We start from the raw sequence: 23,256 nt of genomic DNA, 5'->3' as shown, positions 1-23,256 counted from the left end.
ACACACTGCAGGCAGTTTGGAATCACCAGTGAACCTACTTTGCATATCTTTGGACTGCAGGAAACCAGAGTACCAAAAGGAGCCTTGGTTGCTTGTATGAAGTGGGGTTTTACAGTGGTGTGTGTGAGAGACTGTTAACATATTCTTACTTAGCCAAAGGAATCTGATATTCATAGACTGAAAATCAGTGCATTAAAATAATGGAATTTCACTTGTCCATGATCACATGAAATACAATTAATTTTACAATTGTTTAGATTATTCATAATATAGAATCCATTCATCTGAATACTTGAAACTCTCATAGTTTTGTTTTAAAAAAGGTTCACCAGATTTATGTCTTGCTATGGCTTGTTGCAATATTTGTGACAACATACAAATAGTTTCATTGTTTGAACATACAAATAGTTTTCCAGTAAAATGTGTGCAGGTCTTTTAATGTCAGCATTCCATCTACAGCTGCTTCAACACTTTAATTGGTGCGTGCCAATATAATATGTACTAGATGTACATGCGACCTTGTTTGCATGAAATTTAATTGCACATTTATAAAACTTTTAATTTGTTCTGTAGTTTTAACATGATGCATGCACCAACAAACAGACAGATAAAAGTATATTGGTGCATATGGTCAACAGAGTATTGTCTTCCAGATTTTAGCTGCTCTAAAAAACACATGATAGGTTTAAAGTACCAGCAAGGTTTGTACTCACTTAATTTGTTTATGCACTACAGTACAACATAATACAGTGTGCTGGACATAACACAATATTAAAGATATCTGTGCAAAGTCTTGTGATTGTGAAAATGGGAATATTTCTGAAGGTAACCACATAAGTCTTTCACTTACACAATCCACTGGCTCAGTGGAATATAATAATTCCTAGTGCCATCTGCCAATGTGGGAATGTATAGTTAAGAAAGCAAGTACTTTTTTTATTTGGTGCTGAGTATTCATATCATATCAGCAGTAACAGAGTGGCACAGTGGTACTGTTTTACTGTATATGTTTAGATACATGTTCTCACAAGTCAACTTAATCCTGAACCTGCTTAGATGTCGTTAATTTCATGTTTCTACCCATTGCATTTTTTCCTCTACGCACTCTGGTTGTTTTCCAGATATGTGAGAGTGTGGAGAAAGACTTGGGAGACAAGCATAATGTTGGCCAAACTCATGTTTATTTGTTCAACTTTTTTTCAAAGCCTATACAGAAAAAGCACAATAACATGAAAATAGTCTATCAAGTTCACATTGCTCGTGTGTGTGTGGTGGGTAACTGCACAAATTAGGCCTGTTAGCTGTTCAGCCTTCAGGTGACTATCTGTGCCTAGTCTGAGGGAATCCCCAAAGCTAAATGACTGAAGTAAAAGACACCAATGAGTGCGCTGCATGTTGACATCCTACATTTGCAACAGTCAATTATAACCACTATAAAATGAATCATTGCAGGCAACATGTTCAATTTGACCAACTAAACTTTATTTAGACATTTTTATGGCACATGCAAAATGTAGGCAAACATTTAAAAAATGACACGAAAGTGACATGACATGACCAGCCAGGGCATAAGGAGCGAATTCATGCTTTAACTGTGTATATATGTGCTATATGGTCAAAGTGTAATTGGATCTTAGAAAATCCATTTTCGTTAGCATGAAGTACACTTGCTTGACAGATGGACTAGGGTACAAAACTGTTTGTGGATATTTTAGAGCAATTGCTGTCATTAACATAAAAAGAAATGCACCTTAAAGATATCTTTATGGTTTTATGTGGAACCATCTTCAGATGTCACATGTATCTATCAGCAGACTGACACATGAGCCTATGACTGACACAGCTGATCCTTCAGTTCATTGTTCCAGATATAGTCAAGTTTTTTCTGGTACATCTGCTCTTCTTTATATAAGTAATCTGTGGGTTATCTACTAAATGTACTTTTTTATTTTATTTCATAAGGCATGCTGCACAGATCACATCTCTAAACATAAGACCCCTGTTCTACGATAGGAAGAACTTTCCTTTCATTTCCTGTTCTCGTCTTGTCCCTGTCACCCACTACCTTGCTCATAGCTTAAATGCACAACAACAATGACCCCGAATTTGGCCTCCTTTCATACATTATGCTTAGGCACAACAAAGCCGCTTGAACAGGATGTTTGAAAGGGGATAAGAGAGAGCAAGTGAAAGGTTAGTTAGGTATGCTCACTGTCACGTAATGGATAAATCAAAATATATTTTCTTCAGAGTGCAAGCAGGAACTTGTGCAGAAATAGCACAAAAGTGAAAGGAAGAAGGAAAAGAAAACATCAGTAGGCCTGGAGCCTATTCCAGGGAACTCAGGGAACAAGGTGGGGTACATCCTGGATGCTGTGTCAACCCATCACATATTACCATAAAGTTAAAATTTTTGAATATTTATATCTACTTACTTGTAAATGTACAAAAGAGACACAATGTTTTACAATGCAGTGTCACAGACATGTAACAGGTTTACCCTTTAACAAAATAACTTCATTTATACACTTAATTTTAATATCTTCATCAATTGGTGGTGTAAATGTGCAATCTATCAAAATAGAGGTACACCAGGTTATTTTAACATGCTGATATTTTAACATTGCTAGCTTTTACTAGCAAGAAACCTATGAAAAAATATTTTGCCATTTTTTATATTCTTATATTCTATATACTCTTTTTTAAGGTCTGTGCATGGAAACTGCCCTGTTATCATATTCTTTTTACATATAGGGGTGTAGTATTCTGCTTTTAGCTGGTAAGTTCTTGGACATGTTTTTTTTATTTTTTATTTTGTATTCATACTGCCCCTAAATTATAAAATCAGTCGAAATGGGACAGATTGACATTTATAACTCCTTAAAGAGGTAATATTATGCTTTTTCAAATATGATCTTTCATGCAGTGTGTCATGTAGCTGTATGTGAACATTAACTATCTACACTATCTGTGACGCTGACAGTGCACAATAAATGAAGTTTTTGTCTATTAAAAAAAAGAGTCGGCTCACGTTCGCCTAAACGAGTCGTTAGCAAATCTATTTTTTCTCTGTTACGGATCCACGCCACTCCGTAACATATTTGCATAATGTCCGCCCACATTCTACGTCACGAACAACTTGCCCGCCATCTTACAATTAACGTTACCACACTCTTGTTAATGTGACCGAGCATTCATGCCGGGTTCGCTTTAACACTTTGTAATATAAAAAAAACTATAAAAAACGAGAGCACACAAAATCCTTTTTAACTGTTTATTCTCCACCATTCAACAAAACTTAACTCCAACACTCGTGAATCACACACACACGCGAAGTGTAAGGGCTTGGAGCACACTTCACACATCACACACACACACACACACACACACTCGCGAAGTGCGCATGCCTCATGCCCCGAGGGGAAAATGCATGAGAAGTAATGGTGGACTAGCGCTGGCATTATTTGTTTGGACGAGAGAAGGAGTGATTGCTGTGGATCATTTTCTTTCGAAGATTTTTTAACTGGATTATCTTTGACTGGACATATTCCCCGGACTTCTCACCCTCCCTCATCGGCCTCCCGGACTTCATTAACCCCGGTGAGACCGAACCATACCCATCTAACACACATACAATAAACATGGACTTCGGACACTCACTCTCGTTCACATACAGTACACATATCGTTTATTATATGTGATTTGTAAATATTCTTTATATCTTTGGTTGTGGTGCACCTTTTTCATTTACTTTATTTAGTTTTGTATAATACACTTTTGCTTTATCTACTTGTTTGTGTTTGTCCTTTTTGCTCACCGGCCTTTTAACGCAACACCGACACAAAGATAAAAGACCTCTCGATTTTTGTAGCCAGAGTTAATATAAAATTAGCTGGTCGTTACACGGTAAAACCGACACCATCTTTTCTATGTATTGATGGGTCTCCAGAGCTGTCGGTTAGTTATGATAATGGACATTTTTTGTTTTCCGACACGCTGTAGCGGTAGACCAATCATAAAGGGCCGTGCCATCTGACCAATCACCTCAGTGAGGGCTCACGGAAAGGAGGGGTTTAGACAGACTGAATTTCGAACTGCTTCACATGAGTCGTTTATGAATCATTTAGAAATAGGGTAAAATTAAATCTATTTTTGGAGAAAACCAAAGTGTTTCTTGACCTTGCATACATGTAAACCTGTTTTAAGAGACTCATTAGGCAATATTAGCAACCTTTAAAATGGCATATTAGGGGCACTTTAAAGTATATTATGATAATAATGAGAAGAAAACAATTTTAATTTTTATCTCGTTATACGTCTGAGCCTACTTTCTCATATTTTTTTATATTCTGGTATGGCGAATTATACTTGAAGCTTTTATATGATGCTTTATGATCTATAAACATGCAGAGAAAATTCCTATTACTCTATATCGTATAGGCCTTACAGCATCTCAGTAATAGAAGCATGAATGTTTTCTAAAAGACAAGCAATTGTATCAAGTGTCACTAAGAACAACAAACTACTCATGACAAGAGTTATTAAGATAAGAGGCCAACTAATATATCACAACAAGCATGAAATGCAGGTGTTCTACAAGTTCTTCATTAAACAGAGTGTACTGTGTGCAGTGTGGAGAGAGGAAACAAACTCGCTCTCATTCTCGAGGACATACTTTATATAATTGGTGGTCAGAAAAACATTCTGAGTGAGTGTGTGATTTCTCAAATAAATGGAAAATTTACTTTTCAAGCAACAGTCCAGTCTGTTTTTTTCTTAGCCCGGGTAAGATGCCTCGAAGATACCTCTACATTAGGTGATGAACGGTTGACACTATGAGTCTCTTTTTCACAATATTCAAATTTTCGGAAAAAAATGCATTTGGGGTTTCACTAGCTGTAAGCCATAATCTTCAAAATAAAAAATAAATCATGCATCAACAAACTGGGCCTATATGATCTAAAGACAGGGTGCAAAATTGTAGAGGAATTTTTTATATCTCAAACAGGTCAGCCATGATGATGCCTTAAACCTACACCGAAAGGGGTTAAATACTTTCTGTGTGGCATTATATAAAGTGACATTATATTGAGTAATACATTTAGTGAGATCACGTTCAGTGTGATGCTGCTTTTTTCCAGCATCTGCGGCCTATTCTACACACGAACACATCATAAATGTTAACACTCTCTCACACACACACTTACATCTCTCTTACACACACGCACGCACAAACACACACATCACAAATGTTAACACTCACACACTCATCTCTCACTCACACATGTACACACAAACACAAAGTTGACATGGCAAATATTTAGGGCTCAAACTGACATCAGCCCTATTACGTCATATTGTGTGAAGTTGTACGGTGCACCCGGGCGGCGATGGCTTTTTGTAGGTCTTAACACGCTCAAGTATGGAACTCCAAAGTGTTCAAAATTAAATAAATAAATAGGACATGATGAAATTAATAACTATGCATAAATAAGACACATACATGTAATATGAGCATGATATTGTGAAATAATGGAACATATTTTGAAAAAAAAAAAAAAAAGCTTATTATTGTTAAATATATTGCACTCTGCAAATTATTTTTCCCAATAACAGAGATTATTGCAGAGGCATTTTATTTAATTCATGCTGTTTTTATTTCAAAATGTCATTATTTTTAAAGTCAGTTTTTATTTCAAAATCCCGTTTTTCACGATGGCCTATTTATTTCATAATGCGACTTTTCAGCAGAATGAGTCGTTCTGTCAATCAGCACCAGTGGGTTGGACCTGCGCGCCTATTGGCTGATCCTTTATCATCGATTAGTTTCCCTGGATACCTGCTCCGCGGACCACCGCTAAAGCTAGCAAAAACGTGCTAGTCAGTGGCGGGCTGGCTGTCTGGAGTACCGGGCGTTCTCTCGGTGGACCGCTGCTCAATGTGGCCGGCCCAGTCAGTACGTAAATTTATTTTAAAAATGACGGAAACTATAATATTGCATCTCTTTTTTACGCAGATAGATGAGTGCGTTAATCGTACGGACGCCGCCGATAAAGTGCGTATGTTTTGTAACGGCCACCACCAGTGGCGGACTGGGACAATAATTCAGGCCGGGAATTTGACTCCACTCCCAGGCCACCTCTGCTGCTGCAGTCACCACCACCCTATTCATGTAATCTACTGGACTGATAAACTTGTAGGCTAACCCTATTATTGTAACAGGTAGACTACCAGATGCAATATAAATGAATAAAAAAATAGCCCTTAAATACTCACTAGGAATACACCATTTATACTACCAAACCAATGACAAATAGAAAATTGGCTTTTTAAAAGAGATAATAAGAGACACATTTACAATTAAATATTTACATTTTATGTATTTTCAGTTAAATATTTACATTTTATGTATTTTCTAGTATATCAAATGCATCAGAAACACAAACACAAATAAACTTAACAAATCCTATAACAGCGTAAGTAACAGATAACAATGTTTACTCAATTATGGCATTATGTGGAACAGACCAGTAAGAGTAAACAGTAAGTAATTAGCACTACTAGTACACCAGTAGGCGTTTGAATTGGGTGATACTTAAAAAAAATCTTAATCCTTAGACTGTGGACAGGCAAAATAATCAAAAGAGATATAAAGGCTTTCACTGTCTCCTTAATCTTTCCCTGAATCCTTCTCTCTCTCACTCTGCACATGTAGTTGCTCTGCAATATGAAATAAGCGTGTTCAATAATCTGTACTTATAATTGTGCAGCCATCAGTTGTATGTCCCCAAAATCACAGTCCTACTACTGATCTTATAAATCATAAAAAAGCACATGTTGTTTAAAAAGTATAGCCTGCTGCCTGCATGTTTAGTTTTGCTTATCTTTAACTTTACCTGAAGGTCCCTGCTCTGACTCACACGCTGAACTGTCCACCACCTCTAGCTCAACAGCAGGAGCATTTACAGCACTAGTGCTACTGCTGCTTCCTTCGTCACCTTTTCAGACGAAACGAGACTTGACACAGCACAGCAGCACTTACATATTGTTGCTCGTTTGTTGGTTTAGTTTTATCGATTGTGATGATTTACGTAAGTGATTTGGATGAAAGTGTTCGTCTGCCAAATTATTATAAATATAATGTAGATGTAATCTTGACCGACCTGTTCCCTTACTGGCGAACACGGCTGGGATTTTGCAGCAGCTTGCTGCGTCTGCGGCCAGGGCTTTTTTTTTTTTACGCTGACTCTCTGCTCCTCCTTTGCGTTTACGCTCCATTTTTTTAACGATTTAGTCAGATATACCCTGTCTCTGAATATGGCCAGATATTAGGCAGTGCGTCGCTGACGTTGGGTCATGTGATGTGGGAGTGTAATTTTCCCTCCTGATCTTCTAATCTTCCCCTCCCTTTCCATTGCCTGATTCGTAGATTGAGAGATCCGTCAATTAATTCGTAGTTATACACCAGCCTATCACATGCCAGGCTGATCGTCTGCACAGCGGCAGCCGGCAGGCCAGAAGGACCGTCAGGCCACCGGGAAATGTCCCGGTGCTCCCGATGGCCAGTCCGCCCCTGGCCACCACTATGCTGTATATCACATTATGTATGTACAGTATGTTGCCCTTTATGAGTTGGTGCTCGTGTCCACTGAGGAAGTGTGTGCATGAGGAGGAGAGAACAGAGCAGGAGCTCGGCTGTGCTGCTCCCCACCGAAACGCTCTATTGTTTTACCCTTTTCTTTACTTTTACTATATGTTTTGTATTATAACTTTGTGACGCTGAATAAGGCTGATAAAGGTTTGTGCTGAACGCTATTGTTGGCTCTGAGCCAACAATAGCGTTCAGCAATAGCGAACTTTTTTTCCCGGCTATCCGGCCCAAAGCGGCACAGTTTGTGTGCATGTGAATATATTGTAATCCTATTCCATACGTGTTCTGAAACCACACCCCCATTCACTTTTAATTTACAGATGAAGAGATATGGATCATTTCTCGATACAACAAAGAATAAATATTTGCCATGGATGAAAATTGAAAAATAAAAAAAGAAGAAAAGGTGGAGCTGAAAATTTATGCGACAAGAAGAAAAAGCTTTAAAAGCAGATTCTGCAAAATTCTTCAAATTAACAGATTATGCCTTTGGCGTGAGGGGAAATTACTGTTCCACAGGCTCTGACAGCTCTAACATTACGGTCAGGGACAGCGAGTCTGGATCCAGCAGCCTCAGGGTCAGTGATGATGACCAACACCTCTCCCCTTCTGTAAAAATCAACTGAACAGATAAACTGGAATAAAATCAGTCAGCATTAGTTTGGGCTAGTAAACTAACTCATTTTAATTAATGTTGTAGACAATATTAATTCAAAATAAGGCTGAGAAAATATTATTTTTAAATAATATTGAATACAATAATAATTACTAGCATGAGCTGATGCTGCTACAGATTTTATTTCAGATTACCTGTTCAGTTTGATTGGCATCATTTTCACTCTGGTAGATCAGGATTAAGGTGTTGGTCATCATCACTGACCTGCTGCACTTGCAGCTTACACTGAGTGGTGTATCTTACACTTACTGCATCAAGATGATCCTCCCTGACCTGCTAAAATATTGTCTTTATAGTTTTACAGTATATGTTGTTTGTCTTAATGTTCTTTCCTTTGTTTTACAAATATGACCCAATATACACTACTGTTCAAAAGTTTGGGGTCACTTGCAAATTTCTTTGTTTTTGTTTAGTGATTTATTTTCCACATTCTACATCAATACTGGGAATTTCAAAACTATAAAATAACACATGGAATTAGGTAATTATGTAACAACGAGAAAAACAACAGTTTGTTGTTATTTTAAGACACAGAGGTCAGCCTTTCTATAATAGGTCTTGCAAGAACAGTATTGTCAAGTGCATTTGCAAAATCCGTCAAGCACCATAATGAAACTGGCTCTCATGAAGACCATGGCGAGACCTGCCGCAGACGAGAAGTTCATTTAGAGTTATCAGCCTGAAAAATTACCAATTAACAGCACCTCAGATTAGAGGCGTTATGAAGTCTTTACAAAGCATAAGTTTCAGACAAATCTCACTATTAACTGTTCAAAGGAGATTAATGCATTTTTTGGACGCCTTTAGCATTCCTTTACAATGTAGAAAGAAATAAAAATCAGGAACGATCATGGAGTTAGAAAGTGAACCCAAACTTTTGAACAGCAGTGTATGTTCAGTAATACTTTAAATAATATACATAAAAAGCATTTATTTCTGTATTGCGGTATATTTTTATACTAGTAAGTTGTGTGCTAAGTCAAAAGTCACGGAAGGTGGCGGACTGGTGTGTTCTGCTCATTTTAGCAGATCAGATATAGATAGATAATTTATCAATAGACACTGTACTGCCACCTACTGCATATAATACGCATTGCACCATTAGACCTAGCTCGATACTTCATGCGCTGTTACTTACGTTTGAATAAAGGAGCAACCAATCACACAGCTGGCTCCGCCCTATCGCTCTTGATTGACAGAACGACTCATTCTGCTGAAAAGTCGCATTATAAAATAAATAGGCCATCGTGACAAACGGGATTTTGAAATAAAAACCCGACTTTAAAAAAATGACATTTTGAAATAAAAACAGCATGAATTAAATAAAATGCCTCTGCAATAATCTCTGTTATTGGGAAAAATAATTTATATATATAATCCAGTAGCAAATAGGTGGTAGTGTTGCATCCACTTATTCCGTACATCCAAAGGCCAGATCCCAAACTGCTCCACATTGCAGATAAAGTGTACTAGTCACTGTAGATGGCCTAATTCCTGACGTAGTGCACTTATGTAGGGCGGTAGGGAGCAGTTTGGGATTCTGCCTTGGACGGCATAATACGCGCATACCAATAGGGTTCATGGCTCAAAGTTAGATTTTATTCTCGGTGTTGCCGTGTTTTAAATGTGACTCGTTTTAATGAAGTACAGATGTCTGGTCGCATTTCCACACTCAGCAAACGTTGTGGCGCTTCACTTTTCCGAGCCTTGTGGAGTTCCGGTTTCCTCGATTGCCGACTGTATTACTTCCGGTTTTGTCCACGAGAATGTTAGATAGTTATTAGAAGTTACAGGAAATATACTAAGGCTGTTAATTACAGAACGGAAAACACACTCTAAGCCTTGTTAACTGTGCGAGAAGTTTCGGCTGTAAATGGCGAAGGTTTTGGTCACAGTGGTGTTGATTTTGTTCACACTGAATTGTGAGCAGGTGTGTGCTGTGTCAGAAACCGCCTCGACCATGTACTCCGCTGTTAGGAGCTTGGCTGATGATGCTCACTCCTATCTGGTTTCCCTGTTAGGTAAAAAAACAGTCGACACACTACTAAAGGTAAGAAGGCCAAATGTTTCTCTGTTCCTCTGTCCAGTCTCATTAGCGCTCACGATCATATCTTACGACGTGTAAAACTAGGTTTCACTCGAGTCTCAGTTCATATTTATATTAATAGCCCCCTGTATTGTGTGCATTCATATTATATAGTGAAGGACACCCGCCAGGTTCATACTTACTGATTGCAACCCGTCTCTTAGTATAGCAAGTTATTGCAGTCCAGATATTTTTTTAATGAGACAGCGACATGAACATGGCAGTGGACGTTTGGTGTAACAGACATTGGTACAATGGAAACCTTGGGCATTTTAAACAATGACTTCCTTACTCCCAGTTTTAATTGTTGGTTCATCTTAAAGGTCTAGAAATTAAGCTCTAGAATTTCACTCTAGAGCATGTGCTGAGAATAAATGTACCAAAAACAAGATATATCCAGAATTATATGATGGGCACAAGTTCACTTAAACTGGACAATTGAATATATGATAAGCCTCACCTTGTCTTTTTCAATTCATCAGTTCCCAGTTTGAGTGAGTCTGTGTTCACTGTAGCCTTAGATTGTTTTTTTCTCGCAATTTTGTTTTAGCCCATCTGAACATTTGGAGTGCTTTTCTGCTCACCATGTCCGTAAACTGTGATAATTTGGGTTATTATTTCCTTGACTAATTATAAGATTGCATGAAAGTATAGGCGTTCATAATACATCGGATAGTGAGTATCTATGGTAGGTTTAACTGTCAAAAGTGCTCATGTGTATATATGTATAAGGTGATGTACCTAATAAAGTTTTCTCTATTTTTGAGACAGACCATTTCAGTCAAATTAAACTATTGTGTAGAAAGAGTGTCTTAGGTTCATATTCTGGCTTTTTTTTTTTTTTTTTAATGAACATTTTTTATTGAGTTTTCAATTCAGGGAAATTATCTGACCAATATATTAAATGGCAATGGCATAACTTGTATAATTTCAGAATATACTTATTTAAAATCAATTTGCAGATAACTGAACTTGCTTGCAAGTTGTTTGGCTTAGTTGTTTTCTTATTATACTCAAGTCTAAATCTAATGATATCGGGGCATATTTGAGAGCCAGAGTGTTCTGTATGTAATATTGTCTTGGATTGTCTGATGCTTTAAACAGACCATGGGAGATGCTGTAAAAGTGACATCACAGGCCACAGCTCATGCTCTAAATGTAGTTGCGGCATACATCGAAGATCTTCTTGATTGTGAGTTTACCATCAAATTTGTATTATTTCTGTTAGTATCAATAAGAAATCATTAACCTAATTTTGCAAAACTTTCACGTGTTAATTATAAACATAAAAAGCTAAGAGATTTTATCTTTTTTTTTTTTTTTGTCCAGTCAAGATGCCTGAAAAACGCTTTACCCCTGAAGGTGTGGTCTTCGTGGCTCAGTGGGCTTTGCTGGCTGTGCTTGCATACTGGCTGCTGTCCTTGGCAGTTTGTTTGCTGTCTGGTGTTTTTAGACGAACCTTGTTTCTACTAAAAGTTGTCTTTGCCATTGCTGCATTCGGGCTGATTGTGAGTGATGGTGAAGCCAGTGCCGAAACCACAGCGATGAGACTAGCAGGCCTGGTTTTTGCTTGCATCCTGCTGGGAGTTGGACCTTCATTTTGGAGAGGAGATGCCACTACCCACTTGGAGCAAAAAGTCAAGGCGCTGGAGAAACAGCTAAGGGAGATGGAGAGGAAAATAAAAGAAGAATGAGAGACCTTGAATTTAAAGAAATTATGCAGCTTGTGTTAACCTGGGCCTTCTATCCAAGGAACAGTGATTTTGAATCTGTGTTGGCTGAGTGGATGTGTGCATGTCCAAAGATGTGTTTCTCCATACAGTGAGCGACAGACATGATGGAGCAGTGAAATAACAAAAACATATGAAGCTGCTCTAGTAATGATTATGACAGACATGGATTTTACAAGATGGACAATTGGACGTGGGGACTTTTTATTATTGGGCAAAAGTTTATCCTGTTTCTTATGTTTAGACACTCTTTGATTGGTTGTGGTTTAAATATATTTATATATATTTATGTAAATTTTTTAAACGTTCAGACATTTTATTTTATTCTTCCAAAACACTGCATAAACAGATGGACGATTGTAAAATTAAACTTGAATTATTTTATAAAAGTTCATATTCATTGGTTTACAAATTCACTTGAGCTCCTTAAAGGGAGCGCATACAAGTACATTACCATAGGTACTGCAATTTATAAGCTTTCCTGCATACCGACCATGAAGTTTGTCAACCGGAATGTGAGTCCAAGTAAATGGAGCCAAACTCCATAACCCTCAGTCCATGCAAAAACACACTCCAAAGTCACTCTGACTAAAATTAGTATAGTGAAGTTATTATCTTTCAAAGGTCCAGCGATTACCCACAATCCTGCAGCGTGCGCGAGAGAGAGAAGAACCACAACTGTCAGTTGTGATCACATGATGCTCAGTAGATAAAGTGCATATGTACTATTTGAATGTCAAGACCTTTAATCAAGTTAAAAATTATTTTAAAATTTTGCTTGTCTTTCAAAATGCTTGCAGACAAAGTAATTCATAATCCAAGGTTCCACTGTATTGTAGTAAGTTTATACATAATATACATTCTTTGCAGGATTTGATTCAGCTTTTTTTTTTTTTTTACAGCATAATTCAGATCATTTGCACTTCAGCAGTTGGTTTAGATTCAAATCTTAGACCTTGGATTCGGACCTTATATAAATATGCTGTATTTCATCAACAAATACAGTTTACTGTTTTATATCAAGGGTTTGTGTCTGGAAAAAATGTTACATGAATATTAAGATAAGCAAAACTGACTTTAAAAGACAAGTACAATGACTTATTGTGCGGGAAGATCTATCTCAGGAATGACATGACAAATAAAATGGCAGTGAATATAACCCGAAGTACCCAAAGGATCTGGATTGTTGTTCAGTGGGCCAAATTCCTCTTTTTAGATAAAAGTAAATTTTGCTTTTTATTTGTAAATCAAGGTCACAGAGTGGACCCTGGTAGAAGAGAAGAGAGGCACAGAATACAGAAGTTGATTGAGGCCACTTCATGCCTTCCTCAAATTCAAATTTTATTTGTCACATACACAGTCATACACAGTACGAAATGTAGTGAAATGCTTATACGACTGCCATTGACCCTTAAAGAGAATTAAAGTTTACAATAAGAAATAAATATGAATAAAAGAAATACGATAGAAAAATTAAATAGAAAAATTAAATTAAACTAGGAAAAATAGAACCAAAAATAGAAATATGCTAGGAAAAATAGAACTAAAAATAGAAATATGATGTACATAAAAATAGAAATATACTGTACAAATTGAAATATACTGTACTGGGTGTGCAAATATGCATAGAACAAAGTGTCTTTGTGCAAAGGTTATTAAAGTGTCTTTGTGCACTGGTCCAGGATGTAAACGTAAAAACATGTAGTGTAGTTGTGAAGGTAGGTGTGCAAAGTTATTAAAGTGTCTTTGTGCAATGGTCCAGGATGTAAACGTACAACATGTAGTGTAGATATGAAGGAAGGTGAGCGTGTAATTGTCCATAGTGTCCATGGATGTAAAAAGATTGATTGATTGATCAATTATGAAAAGATTGTGTTAGTTCTGCATAGTGGTGTGGTTGTGGTTGAGAGACCTTATCGCCTGCGGGAAGAAACTCCTCCTCAGTCTCTCTGTGTTGGCCTTCAGGGAGCGGAATCGCTTCCCAGACCGCAACAGAGTAAACAGTCCGTTGTTGGGGTGGCTGACAAAGCTGTGTGATATGGCAAAGGCTGTGTCATGAATATGACTATCCCACATGGATTCATAGGTTAAAAAAAAAAAGTCATTTCAAAAGACACCCATTTCAAATAAGCATCACATGTACAGTATCACTTTAGCTTTCTACATAAAGCACAAGGGGGAGCTCCAGCATTGTCCTTCTTGGGAACTGTGTCAAAGGTGAGCACCTTGGTCCATGTGGAAAGGCAATATCAGACCTGACTATACACATGGGTACCATGGGCAGGCATCCAGGGCAACGCAATGCAATTTAAAGAAATCACACTAAAATTTAGTCTTTAATAAACCACAGTTAATTTATTCCTAAATACTGTCAATAAATATTATACTATATAGTTTCACAGGCTAATTTTTGCATTTGTTTTTGGGTTGTGTGAAATTGTTCAAAATAATATAAAACCAGTCCACACACACACACACACCAAGGTGAATTCTTTTAGTTTTGACTCTTAGTTGATCAAGTTGAAGGGATTTGTACTGTTCTGATGCTCGACAAGTCAAAAAATAGATATTAAATGATCAAAGTTGACCAGTTCAGGAAAAAGTGGTAAGAAGAAAGAGGAAAAATGGACAAAAGATCCTCTTTTAATTCTGTGTGTATTTGTGGAAGAATATCTTAAAAATCATTTGCTCATACCAGGTCTCATTATTAGGTTAATACAACCTCAGATAAACATCCATATAACTGTTGTTTATTTAACAAAAATGCAGCCATAAAGAAAAAAAGTGAGCAATTCTAAGTATCCCATGATTCAATAACAGGTAGATCGACCTTTAGTAACAATAACCTGAAGTATTTCCTTTATGACTTTATCAGTCTTTTACATCACAGTGGAGGAATTTTGGTTAACTTTCACTGAGGTGACATTATCAGTTCTATGTAATTTCAAATGATGTAGGCTACATTAAAAGACATCCTTATTATGTTGATATTTTGTATCAAAGTCTTTGCCCAGATTTTTTCAAGAAAGAGTTTTTGGGGAATGTTTTATTTGTTTTCTATTCTAGAATGTTGCTAAATTATGCATAATGATTTGTATAGTTAATAGTGAAACAAATGTATTAGGGTGTCCGACTTATTAAGTGTCTGATAGATAAGTAAAAAATCATTATTTATTATTACTGTAGGTCATAAAGACTCTCTGCCAGTCTGTTCTATGTACTGCGTCAAGTGTTGCTGGCAAACACAAATCCAAACACAAAGTGTGTACGTGTATGTGCCATACCCCACCCAGGGTGTATCTCTGCCTTGATTACACATTGGCACGTTACGTCCTATTTAGCCGGTTTGATAAGTCTTCCAGCAAAAGTAGACAGGTCTGTGCATGACAGCCTTAGTACTTTGGAATTTTTTCTTGTCAGGAGCCATCAATTTACACATCACAGATGTCTTAGTGAGAAACGAAACACATTTCCTGCTTCTACACTAGAAGGACGAAATCCCAAGTAAGTAAAAATTTTAAGAGTTCATGTACAAATTATACTGCATGTCTTGTTAGAGCAGTGGTGCAAACAGTGAACTATCGGAGGTTGTTGCGATCAGATGGCAACCAGTCTTAATGATATAGTTCGCATTTGCTTTAGACTACAGCTTACCTGAAAGTTTTTGCTGTTTAAAAAAAAAAGTTCCATTTGCATATTGCATGTGGGTGTGGACTATTTTCAGTTGAGCTACACATTATGTAAATGCTTTTTTACCTGCATGTCCTCATTAGTATTCAATGTACCAGAAATGTAACATATTTTTCCTTTTTACAAAGCAACTTTAGAACTTTACTAAAACTTAAATTTTGCTAGCTGGTGTGTAAAGGCGTATCATAAAAAAGGTCACCATAAAAATGTTTACATGGCGATATGATTATTATTATTTTATACCAGTGAGCTTGCTGTGTAAAATGCTTCGGGCTGTCTTTTGTCTTTCAGGTTTGGGCACGAAAAGCTCAACCTCATACTGGTACATGCTTTCTCATGGTGAAATAGGTTTTCCAATGAACATGTGGGAGGTTTGGATACTGCTTTTAGCTAGTAATTTTATGACTGCTCATTTCCTAAATGGTAAGATTTTTTTTTCATTCACACAGATTCACAAGAATTCCTCTGAAAGAATGCATCAGTCATAGTGTAGTATAAGTACAAGTTATGTAAACAACTCTACAGGTTTACCTCTTAATCTTACAAAAAGTAGTACTACTTGTTTTTGTCTTTAATAAGTGCATGTAAAAAACACATATTCAGACATTGTTCCAATTTTTAATTAAAGGAAGTATATTAAGAATATGAATATATAATATGTGCTTAGTGATTAACTTTTACTTTTAACTGCTCCACCCCAAAAAAAGTAAAAAGCAAGTTAATACAAGTTCATTTTCCCAACATTTTCAATATCATATTGATAGGAAATCCGGAGTAGAAGTACAGTAGTGAAGACAGCAAATGCTGGACTTAAGGTTCCAGACTTCTATGTAGCTGTGTAACACAGTTGCACTGAATCATGCCGGACACATAGCTAAGTGTGATGGTGGTACTGGTGTGAAAGTAAACCTGGTCTGTTTATGCGAAATACAGAGCTAAGTTAGCTGTTAGCTGTACAGACTAAAAGATTAAAGTGCTGCTGCATCAGTTGCTTTTGGCATAGATGACGAAGGATTTATGGGTAATGTGGGAACCTGTCAGAAAACAAAAATAGATGAACATATTGAAGAAAGACATTTGAAAATATTAACTTAAACATGGAATTACATCACAAAAGGAATCTTTGGTGGCAGAAAAGATAAATAAAAACTTTAGGTATGAAGGTAAGGGGCACAGTTGCTTAGTGGTTAGCACTATCGCCTTGCACCTCCAGGGGCTGGGTTTGATTCCCACCTCAGGTCTGTGTGCGTGGAGTTGGCATATTCTCTCTGTGCTTGGTGGGTTTCCCTCAGATCCTCCAGTTTCCTCCCACGCTCAAAAGACCTGCAGATTAGGTTAACTGGTGTTCCCAAATTGCCCCTAGTGTGTAAATCTTATCACCCAATTGAGGATTGGTTCCCTGTTAGGTCTCTCCAAGTTTCTTCCTACTGACATCACAGGGAGTTTTTCCTTGATATTGTCACCATTGTCCTCGACAATCTTATCATTTTGATTTGCACACAATTCGATTTTAAACAAACTTAAATAATTCTCTTGATTGTGTAAAGCTGCTTTGCAACAATGTTAATTGTTAAAAACGCTATACAAATAAAATTGAATTGAATTGAATTGAATGGAATTAAATGAGTGTGTATGTGTATGCTCTGCGATGAACTGACACCCCATCTTATGCTCTAAGACTCCTGGAATAGTCTCCAGTCCCCCTCAGACCCTGTGCACAGAATAAATTGGTATAAGCGATGAGTGAGTTGATGAGATATAAAGTTATTTATAAAGATTAATATCCAAGTCATTCAGGGTGGATTTTCCATTTAAGGAGTGATAAGCATCATTATATCTGCAATACAAGTTCTATTATTGTTTATTTTCTGTGTTCCTAGAGCCTCTTAGTACACTCAATCATCTAGAAGTGACATATGGCCAGCAACTTGGCATCATGTTGTCAAGTGTGACAGAGAAATTAGAGTTTACATCGACAAATAGTCTGCAGTCCATTATTATTTGGTCCGGACGTAACCAAGCCAAAAGGGGAGAAGTGGTAAAATCAGGAGAAGAAAAACGCTTCATAATTAACTCTGTCACATTTAATGACCAGGGAAACTACACAGAGTGGGACTTCTGGGACAAAGTAACAACAGTCCATTTAGTGAAGGTTACCTGTAAGTTTTTCTCTTGTATTCACTCCTTACATTTATTTTCCCTCTATCAGGATCTTTGTGTAACTTTTTTAGTTTTATTGTTTTCAAAGCTAAAAGACTCATCCAGGGTTGTATGCCTGACAAGAATCTTAGCATTTCCCTGGACGGCCTTTTGAAGAATGATGTTACACTACAGTTCTCCAGCAAAGATTTCAACCACACTCTGGTGAAGCATGGCTTGCCTATGTACAACCAAACACCTGGGTATTGGGGACGAATACAAGTAACTACCAAAAACATCCAAGTTTTTATTGTTGATGGTTCAGATGTGGGGACATATACACTCAGTGACCGTGAAAATAATACAGTCATGATCCTGACTCTGAACATGGGTGGTAAGTTGCTGAAGTTCTTACTATATTAATTGCAAAGTTTTTCTAAAGTTGCGTAGTAGGAGAGGCGAGTTGCTCGGTCTGTCCGCTGTGCTTCGGTAAGCTTTTCTGGCGCCAGGAGAGATCCAGTCAAACACACACAAACAAGTTGTCTGTCAGAAATGTCTTTGTTTATTAACAGCAAAAGATGTGGTTTATATATGTTTGACCAAACGCCTGTGCCATAGACTTATATTACTACAAAGAACATGAACCATTGTAAATGTCCTGGTGAGATCATGAAAAATCAAAGGAGAGGAAGATAAAGAGGTGTCCGTCCAGAGACAGATCACAAGATGTTGGCTCGAGTTAGGGGAAGAGGGAGAAGGAGACAAAGGGGGAGAGAGAAAGAGAGGGGGAGAGAGACATAAAGAGAGAATGGGAAGGTGAGCGTGGGAGCGTTCACACCTTAAAGAGCAGATGCAAGAGGAGACAGGAAGATAGCAGCAGGGAAGATTTAACATGTTAATATCAGATCTATGAGGAAGAGAGTAGAAATAACTCCTTTATGTATAAAATAATTCTAACATTAATGAAAATGTTAAGACATCAGTAAATGAATTTGTAGGAATATTAAATATTGTCTTAGAGACCAAGTCATAATTATACATATACTATATAATTGTACCTCAAATATAAAGCTTAGTAAGTAAGATATAATATAAACTAACAATAAAGAAATATTAATTAAAATTCTGTTGAAATTGGAAAATATGGTTTAAAAAACATGGTGACCGATTTTTTTTTTAGATCAGAAGTAAACTAGTTTGTCATAATAAACATGGAGTTGTGATGCTTACTGTGGTCACTTAATAAAGTAATGTTCATAATAAGTCTTTCTGTCAAGGAAATGTATAGACCAGTGACAAACAGAAAACCTTGGAATAAGCATTTGGCTGGGAAATCTATTGAAAAAATAATTCATGTGATTTTGCCATGCGTTTAACTAAAGAGTATGGGCATCAGAAGAAACAGTCCACTGTGTCCTGATCCTTTCCATGACTTATTGTTAATGTATTCTATATAGTTGTTGCCATACTGATAAGTTTTAAAGACTGTATGAAGCAATAAGTTAAATTGTTTTATAAACTGGGGATCTCATTGTAAAGATTAGCACCGAAGATGGATGGATGGATGGATAGATAGATAGATAGATAGATAGATAGATAGATAGATAGATAGATAGATAGATAGATAGATAGATGGATGGATGGATGGATGAATGATGGATGGATGGATGGATGTTGCTGTTCTTATATTGCACCTAAATGCAAAGAAGCCTAAAATGACACGTCTTTTTACATACTGTACATACTAAGGCTTCATTTCTTAAATTTTTAACTTTAAACATTTGTTTATATATAGGTTGTATATGTTATATATATGTTTCCCCTCTTTTTAGGCTGTGCACTTCAGACCACCCAATTGAAACTGAAGCATGGAGAGGAGTTGAGTATAAATCTACCAATTTGGTTTAAGAAGCTGGAGTTTAGCTCAGTGAATAAAGTGCAATCTGTTCTCTGGCCCAGCTGTGAACTGAACACAAAGAAATATGTTAAAGGATCAGGTTATGAAAGGGATTATATAATTCGTCCTGTAACATTTGATGATGAAGGAACCTACACACGGTGGAACTACAAGAACAAAGAGTCTTCTATTTATAAACTGGATGTTGTCTGTAAGTGACTTCCTATGCTTTGTACATTTTTATTTACATTTTTTATTATTTGTTTGTTTTGTATGAACTTTAATACTAGCTTTTGTGTTTATCTTAAAAGGTGCAAACCATATTCAGGATTGTGTAGTTGGTAAGACTCTCAGCATTTTTCTGGATGGCCTTGCAAAAGATGACGTTACACTACATTTCACCAACCAAGACTTAAACATCACTCTGGTGGAACACGGCTCACCCGTGGGCAACTTAAATCACTTTTCAGAACGGATCCAGGTGACTAACAGCGATATCCAGGTGCTCAACGTTGATGTGACTGATATGGGCAACTACACACTTTTTGATCGTGAAGATCGTATGGTCAAGGTCATTACACCAAACTTTATCTGTAAGTTCTCGCAACTAAAACATTTCTATGCCAGAATTTAGAATGTTTAGAAATGTATGAATATTTGCCTGCCATCAAATGAATTAAGTCGAGTAAAAAACATACCTTTTTGTCCATTTCTCCTCTGTTAATGGAAAATAATCAATTTTAGGGTACTGATTGTGACATTTTTTCTAATTACAGCCAGCTTTGTCATATTTTATTTAATACTTTGTGTTTTATAGTAAAATTTTTAATATTTTGTTTGTAACTGTTATAAATCCAAATGCATAAAAGTAGTAGTTTATCAATAATCATCTTTTTTTTTTTTTGCTGCTGTCTAACTAAAAGTGCTTTCCCACTCTTCTCTTTCCCTCTATACAGATGAACGGAATCCTCTGTTGGCTTTGCTGCTGTTGCTTTTTATACCACTTATAGTTTTCTGCTGCTATGGGGATAGAATAAAGAAAAAATGCACTAAATCCAAAACCACCAACAACAACACTACTGGACGTACAGTGAAGTATGAAAATGAAAATGCACTTCTTCCAACTTCAGGTCAACCCTCCAGAAAATCAGAAGTTTCTGCACGCAGCACTCCGGTAGCACAATAGTACACAACACAGCACATGATTTTAAATGAATGATTTAAAATATAAATATAAAATATTCAAAGTGAAAAAATAAAAGTCAAAATATCAAAATTGCACTTTAGTGAATGCTTTACTTTTGTTGTACTGTGCTTAGATTTTTTTTGTCTGACTACTCCTACAGTGAATGTATATTTGGCAGAATGTGTGGAATAAAACTCTTATTGTTTTTTTTTTAATGCGGTTCAGAACTATGATCAACTTAAAAAAAATATTGTTTTAAATGTGCTTTAAATAAATTTTACATGATTTGACTTGGGAAATTCTGTGATAGGAACATAATCGCAACATAAATTGGAGTTAATGTTCCCTACAGTGGCCGATAGGGACAAAGCACATACCATACAAAGGTGAAAGCACAAACATTACAGAAACGTGCTGCAAATCCTAAAACACCTACGAAGTCAAAGCAGGTGCAAAAAGTTAAACACGTCAAAACCCTAAACAAAAAAGTCAACCAACATGCAATAAGAAAAATACTGAAAAAACATTCAAAAGTCAAAGCACATGCAAAAGAGAACCTATACAGAACAGATTGCAAAGAAACTGGGAGAGCTACAGGACTGTAGGGGAGTGTTGCGCTTAATTTGACCTAGCTGATTGATAAACCAGGAAGTATCAATGAATGAGACATAAATGTTTACATGAGGTAAATGAACAAAATTAATTGTTTGTTTTGCAGTTATTACAACTAGTGATGGCCAAGTAAACCCTCATATAGGTGTCGAGACTTCCCAGCCAATAGTTTCACCAAAAGGTTCATTCATGAAGCTTCATTCAAGCTCATTGTACTGCTATCTTGTGGACAGATTTTGTGTAGCAGCTGCATGTAACATTGCAAACAGCACAATTAATATGTACATGTAGCAGCACTGTTCAAGTAAATGTTTATGCACATATTCAACATCTATGAATCTTTGAAAATTAACTGCGTTCGTATGTCATTGGTCACGTGACTCTCAGGGAACTGGCACACCTCAAAGAGAGGCTTCATTTGGATACACCCCCTTCTGCTCGATACAAGCTTCGGAGCTTCTGTGTCATAGTAACATCACTAATTACAACCATTGTTTTGTGTATAATTATCATGGAAAAAAATAAGTCATCTACTAAATATAGGTAATAATCAATTTAATTATAGTTATTAAACTGAGGTAGTAGTGGCTCATTGTGTTAAGGCTCTGAGTTATTGATTGGAAGGTTGGCGGCTCAAGCCCCAGCTCAGACGGGTGGTTGTTGTTGGGCCCTTGAGCAAGGCTCTTAACCCTTTCTGCTTCAGGTGTGTTGTATCACTACACTGGGATATGTAAAGAAAGAATTTCACTGTGCAGTAAAGTATATGTGACAAATAAAGACTTAACTTTAACCAGGCTTATCTTTATTCCAGAAAAAAAGCATTTTCTTTTTATATGAGCTTCCACATGTGTATTTTTTTGGGCTTTGCAGTGCATTTTGTAACTCTCGTAGAACAAAAAAAAAAAAAAGGAAAAGCACAATTTGTGCTTTTACTTTTCTTTGCACTTTATACCTAGATGCCATCAAGAGCATTTTGACATTTTTTGTTTTCCATTTTTTTTTAACCCAAAATAAAATTCCATGGCTAATTTATTGCTCTGAGAAAGCAGACAATATCCTAAAGACTCTTGAATCAGAACACCTACTGAGTGTTGTAAAGTACTGATACCTGAGACATAGGTATGGAGTATGAAAACCCCTGTGAATTAGCTCAACAATAACCAAACAAACAGGTTAATATAAATGTATTTATAAATTTGCCTTGCAGCTGGCACTGCTGTCCAGGCTAGTGTTATAGAAAATTAATCAACACCTTCTAACCAATCAGATTTAAGAATTCCATAGCACTAAAATTGGTATAATACAATTTTATTTATTACTTTTGCATTGGTGTGAGTGCATTTGATTAATGTGTGTGTAAGCATGTTAAGTTATTAGTGGGTTGTATAATGTTCTGTCACTGTGTATCTTAAATAAGAAATGGGTGTTGATCTTGAGAAAGAACTTCCATAAAAAAAGGCATAAGCTTCAGGTGCACACAGCAAAATCCTCATAATAGAATGTACACCCAGAGTGTTGATATAACACCTTCAGACTACATTTGAGGATATTTGGTCATATACATATAAATAAAACCATTTTTATTATTA

At 36.5% G+C, this 23,256-nt stretch overlaps 2 protein-coding genes across 3 annotated transcripts; both read left to right on the top strand.

The window, feature by feature from the left end:
• Nucleotides 1-9,856: 9,856 nt before the first annotated feature.
• Nucleotides 9,857-12,517, top strand: LOC128528739 (uncharacterized). The gene is made up of 3 exons (XM_053501819.1): nucleotides 9,857-10,377; nucleotides 11,518-11,605; nucleotides 11,743-12,517. The coding sequence occupies exons 1-3, from the start codon at nucleotides 10,201-10,203 to the stop codon at nucleotides 12,105-12,107; spliced, it is 630 nt and encodes a 209-aa protein (XP_053357794.1). The 5' UTR covers nucleotides 9,857-10,200; the 3' UTR covers nucleotides 12,108-12,517.
• A 3,009-nt stretch (nucleotides 12,518-15,526) lies between these two features.
• LOC128528724 (uncharacterized) lies at nucleotides 15,527-21,148 on the top strand. Of its 2 annotated transcripts, none has more exons than XM_053501799.1 (7): nucleotides 15,527-15,647; nucleotides 16,125-16,256; nucleotides 17,714-17,992; nucleotides 18,082-18,366; nucleotides 19,805-20,080; nucleotides 20,181-20,462; nucleotides 20,826-21,148. In XM_053501799.1, the coding sequence occupies exons 2-7, from the start codon at nucleotides 16,160-16,162 to the stop codon at nucleotides 21,053-21,055; spliced, it is 1,449 nt and encodes a 482-aa protein (XP_053357774.1). In that variant the 5' UTR covers nucleotides 15,527-15,647; nucleotides 16,125-16,159; the 3' UTR covers nucleotides 21,056-21,148. The 2 variants fall into 2 exon arrangements, with proteins under 2 accessions (XP_053357774.1, XP_053357775.1); XM_053501800.1 differs by lacking the exon at nucleotides 15,527-15,647 and adding an exon at nucleotides 15,914-16,027.
• The last annotated feature ends 2,108 nt before the right edge of the window (nucleotides 21,149-23,256 follow it).

The sequence above is a fragment of the Clarias gariepinus genome, chromosome 8, assembly GCF_024256425.1.
Source record: "Clarias gariepinus isolate MV-2021 ecotype Netherlands chromosome 8, CGAR_prim_01v2, whole genome shotgun sequence".
Taxonomy (NCBI): domain Eukaryota; kingdom Metazoa; phylum Chordata; class Actinopteri; order Siluriformes; family Clariidae; genus Clarias; species Clarias gariepinus.
The sequence above is the reverse complement of the archived record's forward strand: the minus strand, read 5'-3'. Positions and strand labels throughout refer to the sequence as shown.